Here is a 19438-nt window from a genome sequence, read left to right as displayed (position 1 = left end):
AGTTGCCCTCCACTGCTTTGGACCGAAGCTGCTTCATGCAGTTCAATGCAACAAAAGTACTGGGGTTTAACCCAGTGCTGCAAAAATCCTTCATCCCCTTCCTGGGGCTACAGGATCTGACTGGAACAGGAACACTTGAGACAAGTCAGTGGAAGAGCTGCTGCCTCCTACGTGCCTCTATTTCTCATTTGAGGCACAGAACACCCTTTGGAGTTCACTGCTTCCAAGGGACTGGAACACCCAACACGGTGGAGCTCGGGGACAGCACTAAAACATACCCCAAAGGGCTTCTTTTATCAGCTACAACAGGAAGCAGCACTGGAAGTTCCAACAGGTTCTTGATAACATTTTTGCTTTTATTGTCAGTTTGAGCATTTCAGTGGGACTTTAGTTGGATAGGAGATAGTTAAGTTAGGCTTACCCATACCTAACATGTTATGTACTTAAAAATAACATGGCTTTGAAAGGGGCAAGAGTAACGTCATGTTGAAAATAAAATAGTTTCTAGCACTAAAGAGTCACAGTGCAATCAATGGTTTAATCAAACAACTACATTATATATATAATATTTAAAGAACATAAATATTCAGGAAATTCACTACAACATGAAAATAAAAGCTTCACATTCTCCCACGCTCTTTGAAAGAACTGGGGACAAAGTGACAGACAGCTCCTAGACAGACTGCTCAGCTTCACAAACACCCCTCTTGCTTCAGGGCCTGTTCATCCCTACAGCTCTCACACCGGAAGGGATGCTGACAACTAATCTAGAAGTTTCCCCATGAATTTAAAGCATTTCCCATGGCTGCTCCCCCACCCCCCGCTTATATTCTGTGGACATGCACTACTAGTCTATACAGCAACGTTTCACCAGAAAGTAAGAACATATTTCCTTAAGAACTGCCCCCTCTGTGCTCTGGGGCTTCAAAACTTCAAGTCACAAACCCCCAAGTCTCTCCAGTCAGAGAAAACAATTCAGTTACTCAAGGAAGCCTGTGCAGTTTTCAGCGGGATAAAGCTGACCTGGAACAGCAGCTGGAAAGGACCACGTATTTACAGGTGCTAGGAAAGCCTGGAGCCAGGGAAGGGTAAATCCTTCCCAGGAGAATCCCCAGGCATTGGAATACTGGTGTAGCACATGCCAAAACCAGTGGAACTGCGGGCAGCACACAGGAGGAGCAACACTGTGGTGTGAAGTCTTGCTTCTCACCCATCACCAGCTCTGCCTCGAGCTCCAGGTGCAGAGAGGTGAAGGGTCATCAGCAAGTCCTCCAGCAAAGGGAACCTCGTGGGGACAGAACATCCTTCAGGCAGGACGCAGGGGAAGCAGCTCCCCCAGAGCCACAGCCAAGCCCAGAGCCAGGACAGAGGGGTGGGACATGCAAACAGCAGCTCCCGGGCCTCACACGAGGGCCCAGTGCCAAGCTGGAACACTCGAACCTAAGGTTAAGACACTCAATGGTACACGTTGTCAAGTACTAAAGTTGTCTTCCAAAGTGCTAAGCCATGTTTGTTAAAGCTATGGCAAAGGAAAAAAAAGGAGAATCTTGGAGCAGCTTATGGTTGAAGTCTTTCCTACTCACACACCAGGATAAGGTCACTGCTGGGGTGGCACAATTCCCTAAAGCAAAGCATTTTGATGGCCACGTGCTGGAATTCGGGGGATTTGCTTTAAAAAACAAGTTTTCCAGACAGTTCTTTAGAGCCCATTCTAACATGCTCACAATAGAGATCCCACTCCAGGGAACAGAGCAGGGCTGTGACGCTTCCACAACATTTACTTCCCTTAAGCTGTGAGGACAGGGCATTGTAAGAGAGGCCAGGAGGCAATCATCAACACTGGCACATCCTGCATGGGGAAGAGTTATGGGTTTGGGTTGTTTGGGCTTGTTTTGACTGAAAACCAAACCAATCTCATGAATCCCCTTGCCCTGAAGGATCAAATTAAGCCCAGTAAACAGCAAGAGTTCCAAGTTTTCTCACTGCAGCTCTATTTAGAATCACAGAATCCCAGAATGGTCTGGGTTGGAAGGGACCTTCAAGACCATCTCGTTCCACCCCCTGCCATGGGCAGTGATGCCTCTCCCAAGATGCCAAACTCACATTTGTTCACAAGAAAATGACTTAATAAACCTTTCCTAGGGAATCACCTCTAGCTGCAAGGCCATCCAAAATCCGTTTTCTACCAATCTTTCAGATGGAGAACTGGTACCAAATTCTAACATTTAACACCTTCCTTGGCATATGCTACTATTGAACAGACTTCCTTGGCCATCCAACACTCAATAGTTCACAGAGGCTACTGTAACTGTGTCAAATGTAGGAGAAATCCAGATTTACCTGGACAAAATGAAGACATTCCAAACTGGAACACTCGCTCAGTCATCATGCATTAGGAACAAAAAAAGCATGTCAAACACTGGAATGCACTGGATGGAGAAGGTCATTTAGTCTCCTAGGGAAAAACCAAAAAACCCAACCCAAAGACTAAATTAAATACGACCCAGAATACTGTCTAATCATATTACTGAGTATACTGAGGGTGCCCGAAGGCAGCACAGGTATTGTCCAGGAAGATACTGGTGGTGCCTTCTTTTCATATTAAAGAAGTTGTAGCTATAAAAAGAGTCAGTCCCAGCCCAGTTTCCCAGCATGGCCTATTTGTGCTCCTTCGTGGGCGCATAGTACAGTTCCATGGGCTTGTTCACCTTCCAGTACTTCTCACTGACCAGTTCCAGGGAAAACGACCCATTTAACACCTGCAAGAGAAGAGCAAGACACAAATGAAGTAAATCTGGTCATGCTGTAAATAACAGGCTCCTTAAATAACACTTCAACGTGTTGGCTTGAAGGAGTCCCCAAAAATGTGGCACGAGTTACAAGCTCACCAAACCCCAAGATTCTCAGATGAAGTGTTATTTTTCCCTTGTCCATTTTAACTGGAAAATAACACCATAAGCCAGCTTGTAGTTACTGCACCACTGCATTTTCCCAAAGTAATTCATGTGCCTCCTTTTCTACCAACCAAGCCTTTGCTGCCTCCATTTTCCTGACAAGCAGCTCATCTGCTTCTAAATAACCCAGTGCCATGGATTTTACCCTCAAGCCAACTCGGGACAAGTGCAGCTGGGTGGAATTGAGTCAGATTTGTCTGAAGGACATGTTACCAGTGGGATTTAGTGTGGGCCAGAGGTGCTTACAGTGTACTGCTCGTTGGCAGTGGCGATGTAGATGGTGTATTGCTTCTCACTGGCCGTGTCCAGGTTCATCTGGTTGGATTCTCCTTTGCTCCGAAGCTCCTCCAGAGCCAACCTCACAGCCAGGTACTTGGATAAATGATCCACTGTGGCATTGCCCGAGGTCTTGATGTACCTGTGACAGCAACCACAACGTCTGAGCAGCAGGGACGGGGAAAAAACATCTGGAATGCCTCCAAATATTAAACACCAGTTGTGAAAAGGCCTTTAAAGACAGCTCACAGCTGGAGCTTCTCACGGATTGACAGACATTACAGAGACATATCAGCAGAGAAAGCCAAGAAGAGACCTGAGGAAACTCCACAAAACTACTCATTGCTGTGAGCCAAAATTTGCTGTCAGTGCTTGGACTGGATTATGAACAAAAAAAAGCCAGGAAAAGCTTCCAGCCTGCAAATCCTGCTGGCACAAAGCTGCTCTGAAAACTGCTGACACTTCCACAAGGTTTGTTTATTCCCAAAGAATCTCAGAATAGTAGAAAGGGGCTGATACTACACCATTATCCCACTACCTACTGTGAACTGCAATGCTAAAAAAAAACTTAAAAACATCTTTATTTGTGATCAAAGGCTTGAAACAGCTCATTACTGTAATTTTCCAATAGTTGAGCAGTACCTGACTTGGAATAGGAAGAGGGAAGGAGTGCTCATTTGCATTTGGCACTGGAGCCCAGAGAAGCTGTGGCTGCCCCAGCCCTGCAAGTGTCCAAGGGTTGGACACACAAGGGTTGGACAGGGCTTGGAGCAACCTGGGCTGGTGGGAGGTGTCCCTGCCCATGGCAGGGGGTGGAACAAGATGGGCTTTAAGGTCCCTTCCAACCCAAACCACTGTGTGACTCTGTGATATGGCTGAACAGGATGTTGTGTGACCAAAGTAAATGGATTTTTCCAAGCCCCAAGAGGTGACAGAAGCCAAAAGCAGCAGCAAGGAGGAGCAGAGCACAGGGAGAGGAGCAGCAGACTGACCTCGTCTGCGCGCTGTCGTCGTTCTCCATCAGCTTGGGGTGAGGCTTGAAGACCAGCTCGATCTCACTGGCCCCATCCATCACAGGGTCTATGGCCACAGTGGTGTTGTTATTGTCCAGTTCCAGCCCGGAATCATCCGAGGTTTTGGTCCTCTTGGTGCTGGGCCCTGCCTCCTGGTTGCTGTGTGTGGAGGCGTTGCTGCAGTGGGAGCTGTCTCCGTTATCCTCTGCTCCGCTGCCGTTCTCGATCTGCTGCTTCTTGCCCCTCTGTAACCTGGGCACAATAAATACAGACAAACCCTGATCCCCACTCAGAATTCACCCAGGGGACAGGCCCTGTACAAATATCAATATTTTTTTTAGAAAAAGATTCTCATAGACAAGACCGTTAATTTTTTCCTATCCCTCAAACAACTTTCAGACATGTTTTAAGACCATTTTAACTTCATACAGTTGCTTTTCAGGCAATTGCAGACCATTATTTTCATCTAAACATGAATCTATGTGTGATTAAAAATACAAATCACACCATGCTTCACCACAACAGAAAGTTTGGGGTCTCTTTCCCAGGTGGCTCTTTGAAGTTTCAATGGACACTACAGTGCAATCACCACATATTCCAGCCTGTGAGTTAAGTTGCAACTAAAACTTAAGTCCTGGTATTATGTGCATTTATTTGCATGGAAGGGTAGTATTTTGGTACAGGATTCCTTGTGTTATGGGTTGTTATCCAAGACATGACAGCCATAATTGGGTAAAACTAAGCTGAAATCTCCATCAGGCCACCACAGGAGTTGCAGGGAGCGGTACAAAGGTTTCTCTTAGTAGGCAAAAGCTTAAAAACTGTTTTGCCAAAGGCTGAAAATTATTTTGGCAGACTTCAGAGGAGAGGAGAGGACTCTCAAGCTACACAGGCAGCATATTTTTAGCTTGAAGGCAAACGAGGTGACACGTGGACAAATGACACGATTAACGTACCTGTTCATGGCCTGGATCTTTAATCCCTCCTCGATGCTGTGACTCAGGGCTTGCTGGTTGTTGTGTTTGCTGATTCTTGCCAGCACCCTCTCCTGATGAGCCTCATATTCATCTCTGCTCGGGTAAATCTTGCTGATGAGAGCATCGAAGTTGGGGTCCGGGCGCAGGGATCTCTTGGAAACGAGCTTTTTGCGACACGTGGGACATTCTTTGTTGCTGGACGGGAACAAGAAGGAAGCAAACGGCACTAACCCTCCAGCAGGGACAAAACTCTGCCCTGCTGCTGCCATTCTTAGTCAAAGGGCTCACTAAGACTCAGTATTTATAGTAAATCTGGGATGGTAGTTGCAGATATTTAAACAAAAATCCCAAACATACCTCTCCCTGCTGCGTTTTTATTTTAAGGTATGTCTGAACAAACTGTGTTTAGACCAAGGAGTTCAAAAGTCCCACTCTGCCAGCCGGTTCTTCCCTTCACTCTCTGGCTGGATTTTCACCTAGAAAAAATGGATGTCTAGTGGAAATTATATTAAGGCACAGTCTTAGGAAGAAATCCTTCCCTGTGGGGGTGGTGAGGCCCTGGCACAGGTTGCCCAGAGAAGCTGTGGCTGCCCCTGGATTCCTGGAAGTGTCCAAGGCCAGGTTGGACGGGGCTTGGAGCAACCTGGGCTAGTGGAAGGTGTCCCTGCCCATGGCAGGGGGTGGGACTGCGTGACCTTTAAAGTGCATTCCAACCCAAACCATTCTGGGATTCTGTGATTCCATGATTTCTAGCACTCCCAGGGCAAAACAAAGGCTAAGAAATCTATTCAATTGTTCAAGCACTAATTACTGGGAAAACTAACCCAATCTTGTCCTTCCTACTACTTTGTGCTCATTTAACTAAAACGGCAGGATCACATCATCTTTTTCCTGAGAGAGGAAGAGGCCTCAGTAGCTGAAAGCCTGGTGTCTTTACTCCTGATGGTTTTCTTGTTTCCCTCTAATGAATTTTTCCTAATTACTCATCAGAATTTACCCAGGCACAGCAAATCAAGCGTGACACAGATAATTGCCATTATCAGAAATAAAAACACCATTGCCTTAATTGCTGTTGGTGACCTCAGAATTCTATCTGGGAAAATACGAACGCGTAACTGAAGAATACAAGAAAAGATATTTGCACTTTAGCACAGGAATGAAGCTTGGAAGCAGAGCTACAGCTGAAGGCCACACAATCTGAAACTTATTATTAGGAAAAGGATGAATAAGGGAAATGAAATTTATTTTTGAAAGTAACGTTTGGTTTACTGTTACTGGATTAAACTGTTAAAAAAAAAGAATATAAAAGAGGGTTTCAATTCCTTGCAAGAAACAGTTTTGGGATGGTTTTTCATGAGGGAAGAATGAGATCTGTGTGCCAGAGATGGCTGGAGGTGGAAGAAGGAGGTGTGAAAGGTGTACAGTGACTGTCCCACATGAAGCCTCAGCCTGTCCTGGCTCCCCTTTCCCGCGGTGCCATCCCGGTGTCACTCACCCGCTCCGCAGGGCCGTGATGATGCAGTCGGCGCAGAACCGGTGCAGACACTCCTTGGTGGTCATGGTGTTCTTCAGCATGTCCAGGCAGATGGGGCACATCAGCTCGCTGTGCAGGCTCCGGGGGGACACCACGATCTCCAGCCCATCCGTGATGGCTTCCTAGTGCCACGGAAAGGAAAAGTTCTTTGAAGGAATTTAGACACTCCCTCATGGAGGTGGCCTGTGTTACTACAGGGAAACACGGCAAGAAGACAAAACAGGACCTACATAAACACATCAAACTGCCAGCAAGGCCAGCTCTGTAGCACACAAGGAAGACAAGGAGCTACTGGAGAGGGTCCAGTGGAGGCCATGAAGATGAGTTGGGGTCTGGAGCATCTGTGTTATAGGCAGAGACTGCGGGAGCTGGGTCTGGTTAGTCTGGAGAGAAGGCTGAGGGGGATCTCATTAATGCACATCAACAACTCCAAGGTGGGTCAGAGGATGGTGCCAGACTCTCCAGTGGTGCCCACGGACAGCACAAGGAGCAATGGCCAGAAACAAAAACACAAAAAGTTCCACCTCAACACGGGAAGAACTTTCCATGAGGGTGGCAGAGCACTGGAACAGCTGCCCAGGGAGAGCCTGGAGTCTCCCTCTCTGGAGACATTCCAGCCCCACCTGGACATGTCCCTGTGTCACCTGCTCCAGGTGACCCTGCCTTGGCAGGGGTTGGACTGGGGGATCTCCAGAGGTTCCTTCCAACCCAAGCACTCTGGGATTCGAGGATTACCTGAGGTGTTCTCTGCAGTTCATACAGACTCAGCTCCCAGGTCTTGCTCAGGGGCTGCGTCCCGTTGGTCTGCACGGCCTGAGACATGGCTGGGAAGGAGAAGAGAAACAAGCTCAACACTCCTGTGTGCCCGGTACAGGATCCACTCCCTCTCCCGAGCCAGTGGAATTCCAGATCCTCGCAGACACAGCAGCCTCTGTGCCAGCGAAGCAGGAGTTCTGGGGGAACACTTATTCATCCACAGCTCCACGGATAATCCATGCTCTGTGCCCCTGCAGAAAAACTGAGGGAGCCAGTGAGCCGTGAACACTTGGCAAAAATCAACTGAGTTGTTAAACAAAAGTGACACGGAACTGAAGGCCATAAAACTTTGGCCGTGCGATGCCAACGCTGCAAACGCCACCTGATGTGGAAAATATTCCTCAAACATCCACTCACAAATGTGCAGAGGGGTCCAGCAGGGTCTGCCTCCTGACCAAGGGGAAGGGCAAAATTAGACATGACACAAAAACCAGCTGAAAGTGCTCACTGGGGCACACCAGGATGGCTTTTCCTTCCTCCTGAAAACACACTGCATGGAGTTTCCAAACAGAAGTTTAGGGAATGCTGAAAGATCAAGTGCAATGCAGTCACTGACCGATAAAACAAAGGACCACACAGAGAAAATGCAACGCTGTCCCATCAGAACTTTGGGATTATTGGATGAGATAAGGCAAAATTATCACACATGGTCACTGCAGACATGAAAAAGTGAGGGGAAAACGACAGAAAGGAAAGGATGTTTCTGAACAAAAGATACTCTCACACTGGGGTAGAGGAGGCAATCCTTCCCACCTCTTCAAAAATGCCTGCCTTGAAGCAGGAAAACTTACCCCAGACTGAGGAGTATGTTTAAAAAAATAAATGTAACTGTAGAAGTAGCAAGATTACAGCTGCAGACATTTCTACTCGGTGGAAGAAGTGCTTTCTTCCTTTCTTTTACCACTTTTTTAAACCTAAATTTGTATTTCCAGACCCTTCAATTCAGCAGCCAAATGCGTTTTCTATCAGCATCTACCACATACATTATAATCCAGTTTCCAACTCATCAAGTTCTATATGAAAAAAGCCAAAAACTCTCTGGAGAACAAGGTTACTCTGTAAGGTTTAATTAATTGTGAAGGGAAAAGCAAGAGAAGCAGTGCAGTGAAGATTATTAGATCTACTTCCATCCAGGCACAGAAATCAGAGTTTTCTCACCTTAGGAAAAAAGAAGGAGGGGGGAAAAAAGCCTGACATAAAGTAGCCACATCCACTGTTATGGCTATTAAGTAGAATCCTGGAACACTTTGGGTTGGAAGGGACCTTAAAGCTCATCTAATTTCTCCAGGTTTGATTCCCTGTTGCTCCCCTGCTCCAAACAGCAGCTGGAAAAAGGGAAACAAGGTGTTTAGTCCTAAAACTTGCCTGGTTGATTTGTGTCTTTTGTACAAGAAAACTGGAAACAGGAGGATTGTTCAAGATTATCAGAATGGGTCAATTTTGATTTGTGGTACCCAGGCTGTTTCTCAGTTCTCCATGTTGTTACAGTGTTAAAAACAAAATAAAACAAACGCCACCTGTGCTGTTCTTAAGGAGCTCAGGAAACTTTGGATTGACTTTATAAATCCAAACTTCACCCACAAGCTGAACAGTGGTGGGAGATGAGCCTGTGGCTCCAGGAAAGAGCAGTACATCACTCCAGCTGAAAACTTCCTATTTAAGCCTGATTTCCTTGGAAAACAGGGCTTATGCAATCCCGCTCTTTGTGCTCGTTTTCTAAAACAAATTTGAAGAAAAATGGTTGGGGTTCCAAAACTTCACAAGAAAATAAGTCTTGTTCCTGAAGTGCTGGAAAACAGACAGTTATAGGGGAAAAATACCAGTGTGGAAGAGCCCCTGTGAAAGGCCCTTGGATCTCCTGCCTCCTCACCAACTGGGGAATTTATGCCAGTGTCCTTCTTCTGAAGGAGGTCTCTCTGCTCCTGCTCTTCCCAACTTACCTTGCAGAGCTCTCCCACCCCTCAGACCCACCAATACACCACAGCTCCTCGACTTACATCTCAAAATTTGTCATTTAGAACAATGTAAGGCTCCCTATGTTGGCACTATATTGGTTCCCTAAAGTTCCTTTGTTGGCACTAACAGTGATGGTTGTCCTGCTTTAACCAGGGAACCAGAGGCTTTCCCCTGGATGCCCCCAGAGATCCCTCACAACGTGGATTATGCTCCAAAATGCTCTGCAATGCCCATTTTAGCCCTATTTTAGCCCAGGCAAAGGCTAAAGAGCAGGTGTGGTTGTGTCAGCACTCCCTGAGGGCAGGGAAAGGCTGGAATGGTGCCAAGCAGCTGGAGCAGATAACCCACAAACCCAGCCATAACCACATCACTCCAATGCAACTCTAAACAGAGTCCAGATTTCTGATACTTTCATGAAGAAAACCACTTTTGAGGAAAAAAAAAATTGCATCAGGCTCTTAAAAAAAAATCTATTACACATATTTTTACAGAGTATTAAAATCTTAGAGACCAACTGATTTCTGTTCCAAGTTGTAAAAGGTAAATATTTAGACTTAAAACAGTAAGAGTTAGACTTCTTCTTGGTGTGCCAAGTTCAACAGCACCTTCAGCCATTCCGGTTTTTCTTTCCAAAGGATTAGGTCCTTTCAAAACAGGTATCATACTGCAGTTACTTGGAGGCTTAAAAGGATTAGAGTTTGGGGTTTTACTCTCTCTCTCGTACTATAACTAGTACCGGGGGCAGATTGCATGTTTTCACAAAGTCTTCAATTCCGTCATTCATTTAAATTTATTCAAATAAAAAAGTCTGAAATTTAAGTTTTCTCTGCTTTTACTTTCTGATTGGAGAGCTTGATTTGGAAAAAAAAAATCATACAATTCTGGAAGACACTGTTTGAAGAAATGAATCTTCCCTGCAGTTCACTGGCAGCTCGGATGGCTCTACATTCAGTTATAACATAGGACAACTAACAGCAGGTTATAATCCAGCATTACCTTTAGTATTCACACTGTTTGGAAAGTTTTTTCCTCTCCAGATCAAAAGATTCCTGGGAGACAGCGGAATCAGGTTCTGGCCTGGAGCTCAATTTGTTCCCAGCTCTGAACTGAACTGCTCAGTGATCCTGAACAAGTGTGTCACTGCATCTGCCTCCCCTTCCTCCTTATTGTCAGCACTCCTCCAGCTGCCTCTCCTGAGTTTATGTGGCACTGCCTGTAATGACCCTGATCTCCAAAGGGGCTCAGCTCAAGAGAGCAAAGTCTTACTGCAGTGGCTTTAGTCCCTTCACCCACCAGGCCTTGTCCTCCCAGTGAAGTTCAATGTCACAACATCCCCTACTGGGAAGGTTTTCACCTCCTGTTTGCAAACTGAATTCAATATTCTATTTGCCACGTGCACAGTCACCTTCCCTCGACACAATCACAGCCGAGCTCCGCTAACACCAAGTTCAACCCCATGCACTGATGGTCAGGGTTGCAATCCCAACACAGTGGCTCTGTGGGGCAGCTCACCTCCAACACACAAATTAGGATATGATTTGCTCTCTATCATCACTGTCTGCTTCAGACATTAAAATCCCATTTGAAACCTCGAGGAGCTTGTGTTGTGGGCTCACATTACGAGCCAGACAGAAAGCAACAATTACCTAAGGTACCAAAACGAGAAAGTATTTCCATCCAGCATCGGAGACAGTCACACTCAGTGGGATGTGGGGGGGAATAACCTGACCTGCTTTTACCAGGAGGTTGTGTCAGATCACCTCTGGAGGTCTCTTCCAACCCAAATTATTCTGATGATGGAGTTCTCTCACTATCAGAGACATTTATCCTTAGTTTTGCTGTGTAGAAAGTCACCCAGCCAAAAAAAGCCAACAGCAACTACCACCAATAAACCAATAAACCACTGCCACAATAAGAAGCTGAAGAAATCTGACCTTTTACAATCTATGTGGCCAATTATTCTGTGAGCATCCTCCCTGCCAGCATAAGAAACATCAGAAGGCTTTTTTGGGACAACAGTGACCACTGGTTTTATACAGAGTAGAATCCATTTGTCTGAGCTGTTGAAACAGCAACAAGGGAATTGGGCCCTCAGACACCTGTTATGTTATAAAGAACATCCAGCAAATCTGCTTAAATGGGAGTTTTCTTCATAAACACATGATATAGCCATGTATTTAAGAAAAAGAACACTTAGGATAGAGCTGTAAGTGGGGGCAGGTTAACCATCAATCTGCAAATTCATGAGGATCAGATTAAAAAAAAAATAAATCAATGTTATCAAGTGAACAGTTCCAGCTATTCATAAAATGCCTAAAAGTATAGTAATGGGCTAATTTCAAAATTATTACCAAACACTTTATAGTTAATACTGATGGGTAATGTGAGCTCCTTCATAAATGCCTGCCACAGTTAAAAATGAGAGGCTCCCAACACTTCCACAACACCAGCATTTCAAACATTTTGCACACATTAACTACAAGTCTCACGTGCACAGCACAATCACAGCCAATTAAAGGACTATAAAAGATGCCAAATTAATATAAAGTATGAAGCTGAAACTCCAAATAGCAATTCCAAGCTTCAGAAGCCAAATCTGATAACAAATAACAAACATTTACAGCACCGCGCTTTCCACCCGGGTCATATCTCAGCTTACAAACAAACACGTCCTGGGACTGTCTGGGTGTGATGGAAACACTGAATCACAATAAAGAACAAGGGAGAAGAGACATAGAATTGTATCATCATAGAATTCCAAAATGGTTTGGGTGGGAGGGACCTAAAATCCCATCTTGTTCCAGCCCCTGCCATGGGCAGGGACACCTTCCACTGGCCCAGGTTGCTCCAAGCCCCGTCCAACCTGGCCTTGGACACTTCCAGGGATGGGGCAGCCACAGCTTCTCTGGGCAACCTGCGCCAGGGCCTCCCCACCCTCACAGGGAAGAATTTCCTCCAAATATCCAATCTAAACCTACCTTCTTTCAGTTTTAAAACCATGTTCCCCTTGTGCCAGGGGAGGCTTAGGTTGGATATTAGGAAGAAATTCTTTCCAGAGAGGGTAATCAGGCCTTGGAATGGGCTGCCCAGGGAGGGGGTGGAGTCAGTGTCCCTGGAGGTGCTGAAGGTGAGACGGGATGTGGCATCAGTGCCATGGTCTGGGAACCACGGTGGGGTTGGATCAAGGGCTGGACTTGATGATCTCGCAGGTCTTTTCCAACCCAGCTGATTCTGTGATTCTGTGATCTGTGCTCCACAAAGAAACCAGCACACCAGCAACTCCAGGGCCAAGAGTGTTGCTGAAAAGAAAGGAATCAGATCCATGTCAGGGCATCATCCCTGGATTCCGAACTGGGCTTTTGATAGCGTGTATTTAAAACCACCTGCATCATTACAACCTTCACCACCACCTTCAGTCCTCCAAAAATCCTCACAAATGCCAGCACAGTCCTCTCACTGGGGAGGTTCAGGTTGGATTTTGGGAAAATTTCCTTCAGGCACTGGCAGAGCTGCCCAGGTCAGTGGTGGAGTCCCCACCCCTAGAGGGATTTAAAAGACACGTGGATGTGGCACCTGGGGACGTGGGTTACGGTCGATGTCGGATGTGATGAAACAACTTAAAGCAGATTTACCCTCTCACTATTATAAGTCATTAAAAATTAAACATGTGATAACCACCCTGGCAATCCCGATTTAACAGTGTTTTCACCGGGTTCCTTGCCATCCTATTTTCCTCCTGTATTTACAGAAGGAAATGAAGAGATGAACATTCAAATGTTTTGATCAATTGTATCAATATGGCCCCACTATGGCTGAGAAAACAGTTTCACTATAATAAAACCAGATAACTAATATTAAAATAAAAATTCTACGTTCAGATGGGTCCATCCAAGTCCCACTGAATGGCAGATAAGAGATGGACTGGCACAGTGGAGAAGTTCCTAATACAATAAAACTATTTGTAAATACACCAGTGGCAGATGTTGGTGTTGACACACTCAAACCTGTGCCAAGTTGTACATTTAAATACTGAGAAATGTGAGGTTTGCCAGTCTATAAAGAGCAGCAGCAAAGAGAGACAACCTCAGTGCTGCCCTGGAGCACTCCCAGCCAGGAGGGAAAGACATTGCATAATTAATTCAAGACCACAGACTCAAAAATGTCCCAAAGCAGCCAATAAAACTGAGGAATGCAGAGAAATCCGAGGCACCACCACAGTTTAACAGCCGCCACAGTTGATTACACTAAAAACCTTTTCCCAACATGACCGTCCCTCTAAATCACACCAGATCCCAGTTTTTAGTTTCCCTGATAACTAGTCCCAAACTCCTTTTTTCCCACAGCCTGCCCAGAAACTTAACAGGTCTTTCTCTTCACCATTAAAAAAAAATCCTTGCTTGAAAAGCAAGTAACGACACCTAAAGCTGTGATTATGGAATGTCTGGAAGCTGCTGGACATCTGACAGAGGGGAAAAAAAATCATATTGGCATTTCTGACACCACAGGCTTGGAAGCACATGGTCTTTTACACTTTCTTCACTGTATTTATTCTCCTGAGAAAGTGTTCCGCCTGCTGCCTTAAGATATGGGATCTTCCATCGCCATTCCCCATGTCCTGAGAGGGACTGATCCATGGAGCATTCCCAACCTGGCTGCCAAGCTGCTCATCCTGGGGTGTGACCTCACACAAACCATCTGCTGTGCATATGGACACCTCTGGAAGGGTTCAGTGGATCCAACGCTGACAGGAGTGTCCAAAGGGACATAATTCCTCCTGGTTTAGATGGCAAGGGCAGTAAGGAAAAAAAAAGTACCAAATTACACTTCTTATGATACTCCAGGCTGTTTTATCATAGTGTTAAGAACAGTCACATACCCTGGGATGTGACACAAGTTTGTGATTTTAAGCTGGTGCTTCTCTGTGTATTTAATTAAAAAGCTTAGTTTTTTTTTTAATCTCAAAGAGATTGATTAGAAAACTTCACAGGTTTTGGTACACACACCAAAAAAAAGGCAAACATTGCCCACTGTTCTAATGCATCAGGCAGTAAGGTTACTTTAATCACTAAAGCTCAAATCCTGGTACTTTGCCTTTCACACCACTGATATCTTGTCCAAACTAGTATTAAAATATGCTGCAACATTAATGCTTCTGCCAGGAGTGAAAACAAACCCCACAACTGGTACAGGAACAGCAGCTTTTCACTGTTAATGTGGGTCAATAGATCAGGCAAGCACTTGACCTCAACTGTGCCAGAGACCTTGGCCAACAACTCAAATAAAAAGGAAAACAGCCACTACCAAGCCATAATTTAGCCCTGTGAAGCAACAATATCAAGCAGAACTCTGGGGGAGTAGAATTGTGATTTTATCTGCTAGTTGTTAAATTTTATGCGAAGTTTCTCATATTAGGAAGTGTTAATAACCAACTGGGATAGAGAAAAGCAAAAATGCCTTTCTAATATTTATTTCAGTACTGTATCAGATAGCAGGGATAAAGGACTGAAAACTTTTGGGAGCAAACAAAAGTAAACCTTCAAACTCCAGAAAAGCTGAATCTGTCGCAGCAACTAAATTCACACAAACAGGCCAGGAATGATACGTGTTGCCTTAGGATATTTTTAATGAGATTTTGGGTTTTTCCTTGCCCTGCACTGCTGGCACTTTTTTTTTTTTTGAGGGGAACCACTTTCTTGCTGTCTCCCTGAAGTAACAGCTGCCAAAAGCAAGACCTGACCACTGCAATCAATAAGGTGAGGTTTGATCATTTCAACTGCTGTAGCCTTTACATTTGCTGTGCATTTTAACACTAATCCCTGGAACATCCCTGCACTACAATTCAAATGACCCTTCCCATCTCCACAAAGGCAGCAAAGGTTGGGTCTCGAGAAAACTCAGTCTTTTCAGTTTTTACACTGGAAACATGGAGAATCTATACAGTTCTTGGCTGGTGATTCTGCTGGTAAAAATCACTTCTACAGCTACAGTTATACCAGGAGGAAAAAAACCAACACACAGCTGTTCTCCACCCAACAGCTCAACCTACTTTTGGTGGTGAAATGAAACCCAGTGATTCCATTGTGCCTGCAGGACTTTGCAGTCCTGAATGTAACACTGAGCAAACCCCAACCTCCAGCCAGAGGTGTGTGCACATTCCAGGTTCCTTCCTGACAGTTGTGGGGTCAGGCAGCTCTGTCATCCGAACCTGCAAACATGCAGACAACTTCAGGGTGACTTGAAAAAGGAGCTAGAGAGCTGATATATTCATATTCCATATTTAATTACTCTCCAGGGCTGTACCTCCTGCTGCCCCCGCTGCACTGTTCCAGCCCTCAGACACCCATCCCGAGCCCAGGGTGAAAAAGCTTGGAAACACCCAGTTGCCAAGACAGTCTAAACCCAAAGGCATGTGGAAATAACCACACTAACCCTGAACTCAAAAGCTTGAGGAGCCAGCACAGATCTGCTTCTATTTCCATGGGGAAACGAAGGGGGTTTGAAATTTTTCATCCCACCAACAGAAAAGCTGCTCATCACCTTCCTGGACAGCTGCTCTGGGGCAGTGCCACAGTGTCAAGATGCTTCTAAGCACATTTTAAGAAGCATCATGAAAGTTCAAGTCAAATACACTGTAATTCAGGTGTCCTGGGATCACATCCAGCGAGCCCTTTGTATCCTGCTCTTCAGCACACAACACACCTGCCATCCACCCCATTTATTAACAGCAAGCACCAGTACTCTGTTGCATTTACATTATAGGAACAATTCTGAGAATATCAGATCAAGAAATATGCTTGGATTCCAGTTTTTCCAGAGCTATGTTAGACAGACAGAAAGATTTCCCCCCCCACTTAGCAGTTATCACAGTGAAGCCACAACCAACAGTGAGAGAATTTTCTTGATGAGAACAAAAGACAGCTTGGCTGTTAAGAAACAGAAAATAAACTCCCCCACAACACTTGAGAGACAAAAAGACTCAAGCCATCTCATGTATGATTGACTTAATAGCTACAATAAATATATAGAAGCCAAACTGTTAATCTGGCAACAAAGCAGCTCTTGCCCAAAGCTGGGTGACAGCGAAGAACAATCTGCATTCCAACGACTCCCTCACAAATAAGATTGTACATTTTGTAAACAGTACTACAGGAGCAATATTCACACAGTTTAACCCAGTAATTATCCAAAACAGTTTAATGCTATCACTAAGAGGTGAAGAGTAAAGCATGGATTAGGTTTTTAATTAGTTAGCAGAATACTACTGCTAACTCTCAGCTGTCTGCAAGGGAGCCCCACGATCCAGAAGAGGGGGCAAAGCAGAGAGGGATAATTCCTAAAATATTTCTCCACTGCAACAAGTCTAAACAGCTCCATAATATTGAATGCTGCTCATTCCTCAGAAAATTAAGAATTTAGGGTCAGCTTCGAAGGCCAATTATTTTCATCAACAAGCAGAACCAAGCTGAGCTTCGACAACATCCCTTCTCCAATCTCTTTTCCTCTCTGTCTATACCATTATTAAGCTGCTGATCTATTCAGAAAAAAATAGGTAAAAGGTATTTAGGGAAAAATGATGGAGGGAATTCCTTTACTCCGATATTTCTTTCCCACATGTTCCTAGAACTGGTGCTGCAGTAAGAGCAGATCCAGTGCTCCTTATAGGAAAAATACAACTGAGCAGTCCAGACTGGTATCTTGGTTTTTGAAGCTCCTTTTTCCCCCAGTTCCATTCTTTTTGTAAGCACGGGAAGGAGTTTAAAGAAAGCTGCAGAAATTCAGTTCTCCCAACACCTATTTCACATCTAAGACTGATGACTTTCCTATGGGTGCCAACCACATTTCTCCTGGTAACACAGCCCTGAAAATGCCAGAATTCTGCTGTAATTCCCCAAGATGCTCAACCAAGTCAACCCACTACCACATATCACTCTTAAAGCACAAAGCACCATTGATAAAGGGAGACCTGTGCAATTTATTTTGCCAGGGCCTGCATATTATTTCCCCTCTAAAACATGACAAGCAGTGCTTTTCTTGGCAGCTGCAGCAAGGCTGGGGCTTCAAAGCTTTGAAGCCACAGGTCAGAATTTTAGCCAATGAAGAAGTGAAAAAACACCTCCAATGCAACATCTGTCTCCCTGTATTATTACAAAGTCAAACACAAAAAACTAAGGTAGTTTTTAAACATTGTCAATGACGATTTGCAGGGTCAATAAGGTATCAAGATGTTCCAAACTTGTCATTGTTGAAAGGGACCATTACAGAGCCAGACCCAGCCACAAAGCTCATGGCTGACACTCAGCTCACACTGCCCAGAGGGAATTCCTCCCACCTCCAAACAACTGACAAAGTTAACTCTTCAAACAAATACATATTTTAACACAAATTATGCTGCTTATCCATTTTCTGCTGCTGTCCCAGCGAGCGCCTCTCTCTCCGCTGACAGGCCCAGTGCCAGCTCTGAGCTTGACACGATGTATAAGAAAGTCAAATGATCTCATTACACAAGTTTTTAATGAAAACACAGATGAATACAAATTAGAGTACCTCTGCAGGGAACTCCTATGACAAATCAAGCCTTTGTCAGTGAAATGAGTGACATATTTGATTAAAGAACTTTCCCCAAGCAACAATAATTTCCCCCGCACACCAGTCACGTTCTTTCAAATGCAAGCAATTCCCTTTAATCCGTAAAAGCCCGTGTGCAGTGCACAGTTATTACACAGAGCTACAACCACTTCCAAACAGGGCTGCATTATGATTTATCATGCTGGAAATCATCATTCTCCACTAGCTGTCCTCTGGATTTCTGCAGAATTAGGCACACGATCCAACTATTTTCCATAGGGGAGGGTCTGTAAAACAAACAGCTTACAAAAATCCCGAGGAGAACATTGCTCAGTGCTTGTTTCATACGTGCACGGTGGAAGGGAGGCAAGTGATTCTGGAGAGGCAGCTACCGCAGAGTGAACAACTTGGCAAGGAACAGGTGCTAAATTCGTATGGGAAGCAGAGAGAGCGGGTGCGAAGGGAGGAGGAACATCCACAGCTCCCGACACAGCGTCTCCCTGCACCTGCTGCCCTGTGGGAAGCGACATTTTCCCAGGAGCAGGAGCAGCCAGGTCGCTCCCAGCACCAGCATCACCCCTCGCACACCCCGATGCGCGGGGCTCCGGCGGAGACAAAAGACCGCGGACGCAGAGCTATAAATCATATTCACCGTCATATTTTACAGAGGGGGCGATCCGCAGCCCCGACAATACCGGCTCCTGACCGCGTTAATCGGCTCTCCCTTCCCAAGGACGGCGTTTCGCAGTGCCGCGCTCCGGGGCTGCTGCTGCGGTACTGCGGCTGCGATGTGGGGCGGCGTGCGCTGCCCCTGCCCGCGGCTCCCCCGCACCCACAGACACTACGTACGTACATATACATACCTACACGATAGATACACATCGCCCCGGGGGGTGCAGCCCCCCGCCGGCCCGGGGGCGGCTCGGTGCCCGCGGCCGCGGGGTCGGGGTGCGCTGGGGCCGCCCTGCCACGGCTCCTCCCGGACACCCCGGCCCCGAGCGGCGCCCCCCGCCCCGCAACGCCTCCCCGCAGCCTCCCGCCCCGGGGCAGCCCCGCTCCGGGCACCGGCACCGCCCGAGCCGAGCCCTGCCCTGGCCGGCCCCCACAGGGACAGCCCCGGCGGCCCCGCCCGCCCGGCCCCGCTCACCGAGTGCCGCCGGGTCCCGCCCGGGTCCCTCCGGCCGGCGCTGCCGCCGCAACCCCCGCAGCGCAATATGGCGAGCGGCGGCTCCGCAATGGAGCTCGGGAAATAGAGGGGAGTTACATATTCATGGCCGGGGCTGGGCAGGGGGAGCGCGGACGGGGCCGCCGAGCCCGGGCCGCCCCGCGCCCTCCTCCGCCTCCCTC

The 19438-nt window shown here is 46.2% G+C and overlaps 1 protein-coding gene across 2 annotated transcripts; it reads right to left on the bottom strand.

The window, feature by feature from the left end:
• Positions 1-338: 338 nt before the first annotated feature.
• On the bottom strand, positions 339-19416 carry RNF2 (ring finger protein 2). 2 transcript variants are annotated; one of them, XM_027704481.1, is made up of 7 exons: positions 19239-19416; positions 7490-7578; positions 6716-6876; positions 5200-5415; positions 4223-4495; positions 3201-3372; positions 339-2759 (listed from the first exon to the last, which is right to left on the bottom strand). In XM_027704481.1, exons 2-7 carry the CDS (start codon positions 7574-7576, stop codon positions 2658-2660), a joined length of 1011 nt encoding a protein of 336 aa, XP_027560282.1. In that variant the 5' UTR covers positions 7577-7578; positions 19239-19416; the 3' UTR covers positions 339-2657. The 2 variants fall into 2 exon arrangements, with proteins under 2 accessions (XP_027560282.1, XP_027560281.1); XM_027704480.1 differs by lacking the exon at positions 19239-19416 and adding an exon at positions 18955-19028.
• Positions 19417-19438: the final 22 nt, after the last annotated feature.

The sequence above is a fragment of the Neopelma chrysocephalum genome, unplaced genomic scaffold (genome assembly GCF_003984885.1).
Source record: "Neopelma chrysocephalum unplaced genomic scaffold, ASM398488v2 Primary Assembly neopelma1_281, whole genome shotgun sequence".
NCBI classification, from domain to species: domain Eukaryota; kingdom Metazoa; phylum Chordata; class Aves; order Passeriformes; family Pipridae; genus Neopelma; species Neopelma chrysocephalum.
The sequence above is the reverse complement of the archived record's forward strand: the minus strand, read 5'-3'. Positions and strand labels throughout refer to the sequence as shown.

Bases quoted from the DNA above. Each gene is read 5' to 3' on its own strand.
- RNF2 (XM_027704480.1), bottom strand. The intron at 5,416-6,715 runs GTGAGTGACACC...GTTCCCGTCCAG, and splicing joins ATCACGGCCCTGCGGAGCGG to CAACAAAGAATGTCCCACGT. The intron at 2,760-3,200 runs GTAAGCACCTCT...CTTCTCTTGCAG, and splicing joins CTGCCAACGAGCAGTACACT to GTGTTAAATGGGTCGTTTTC.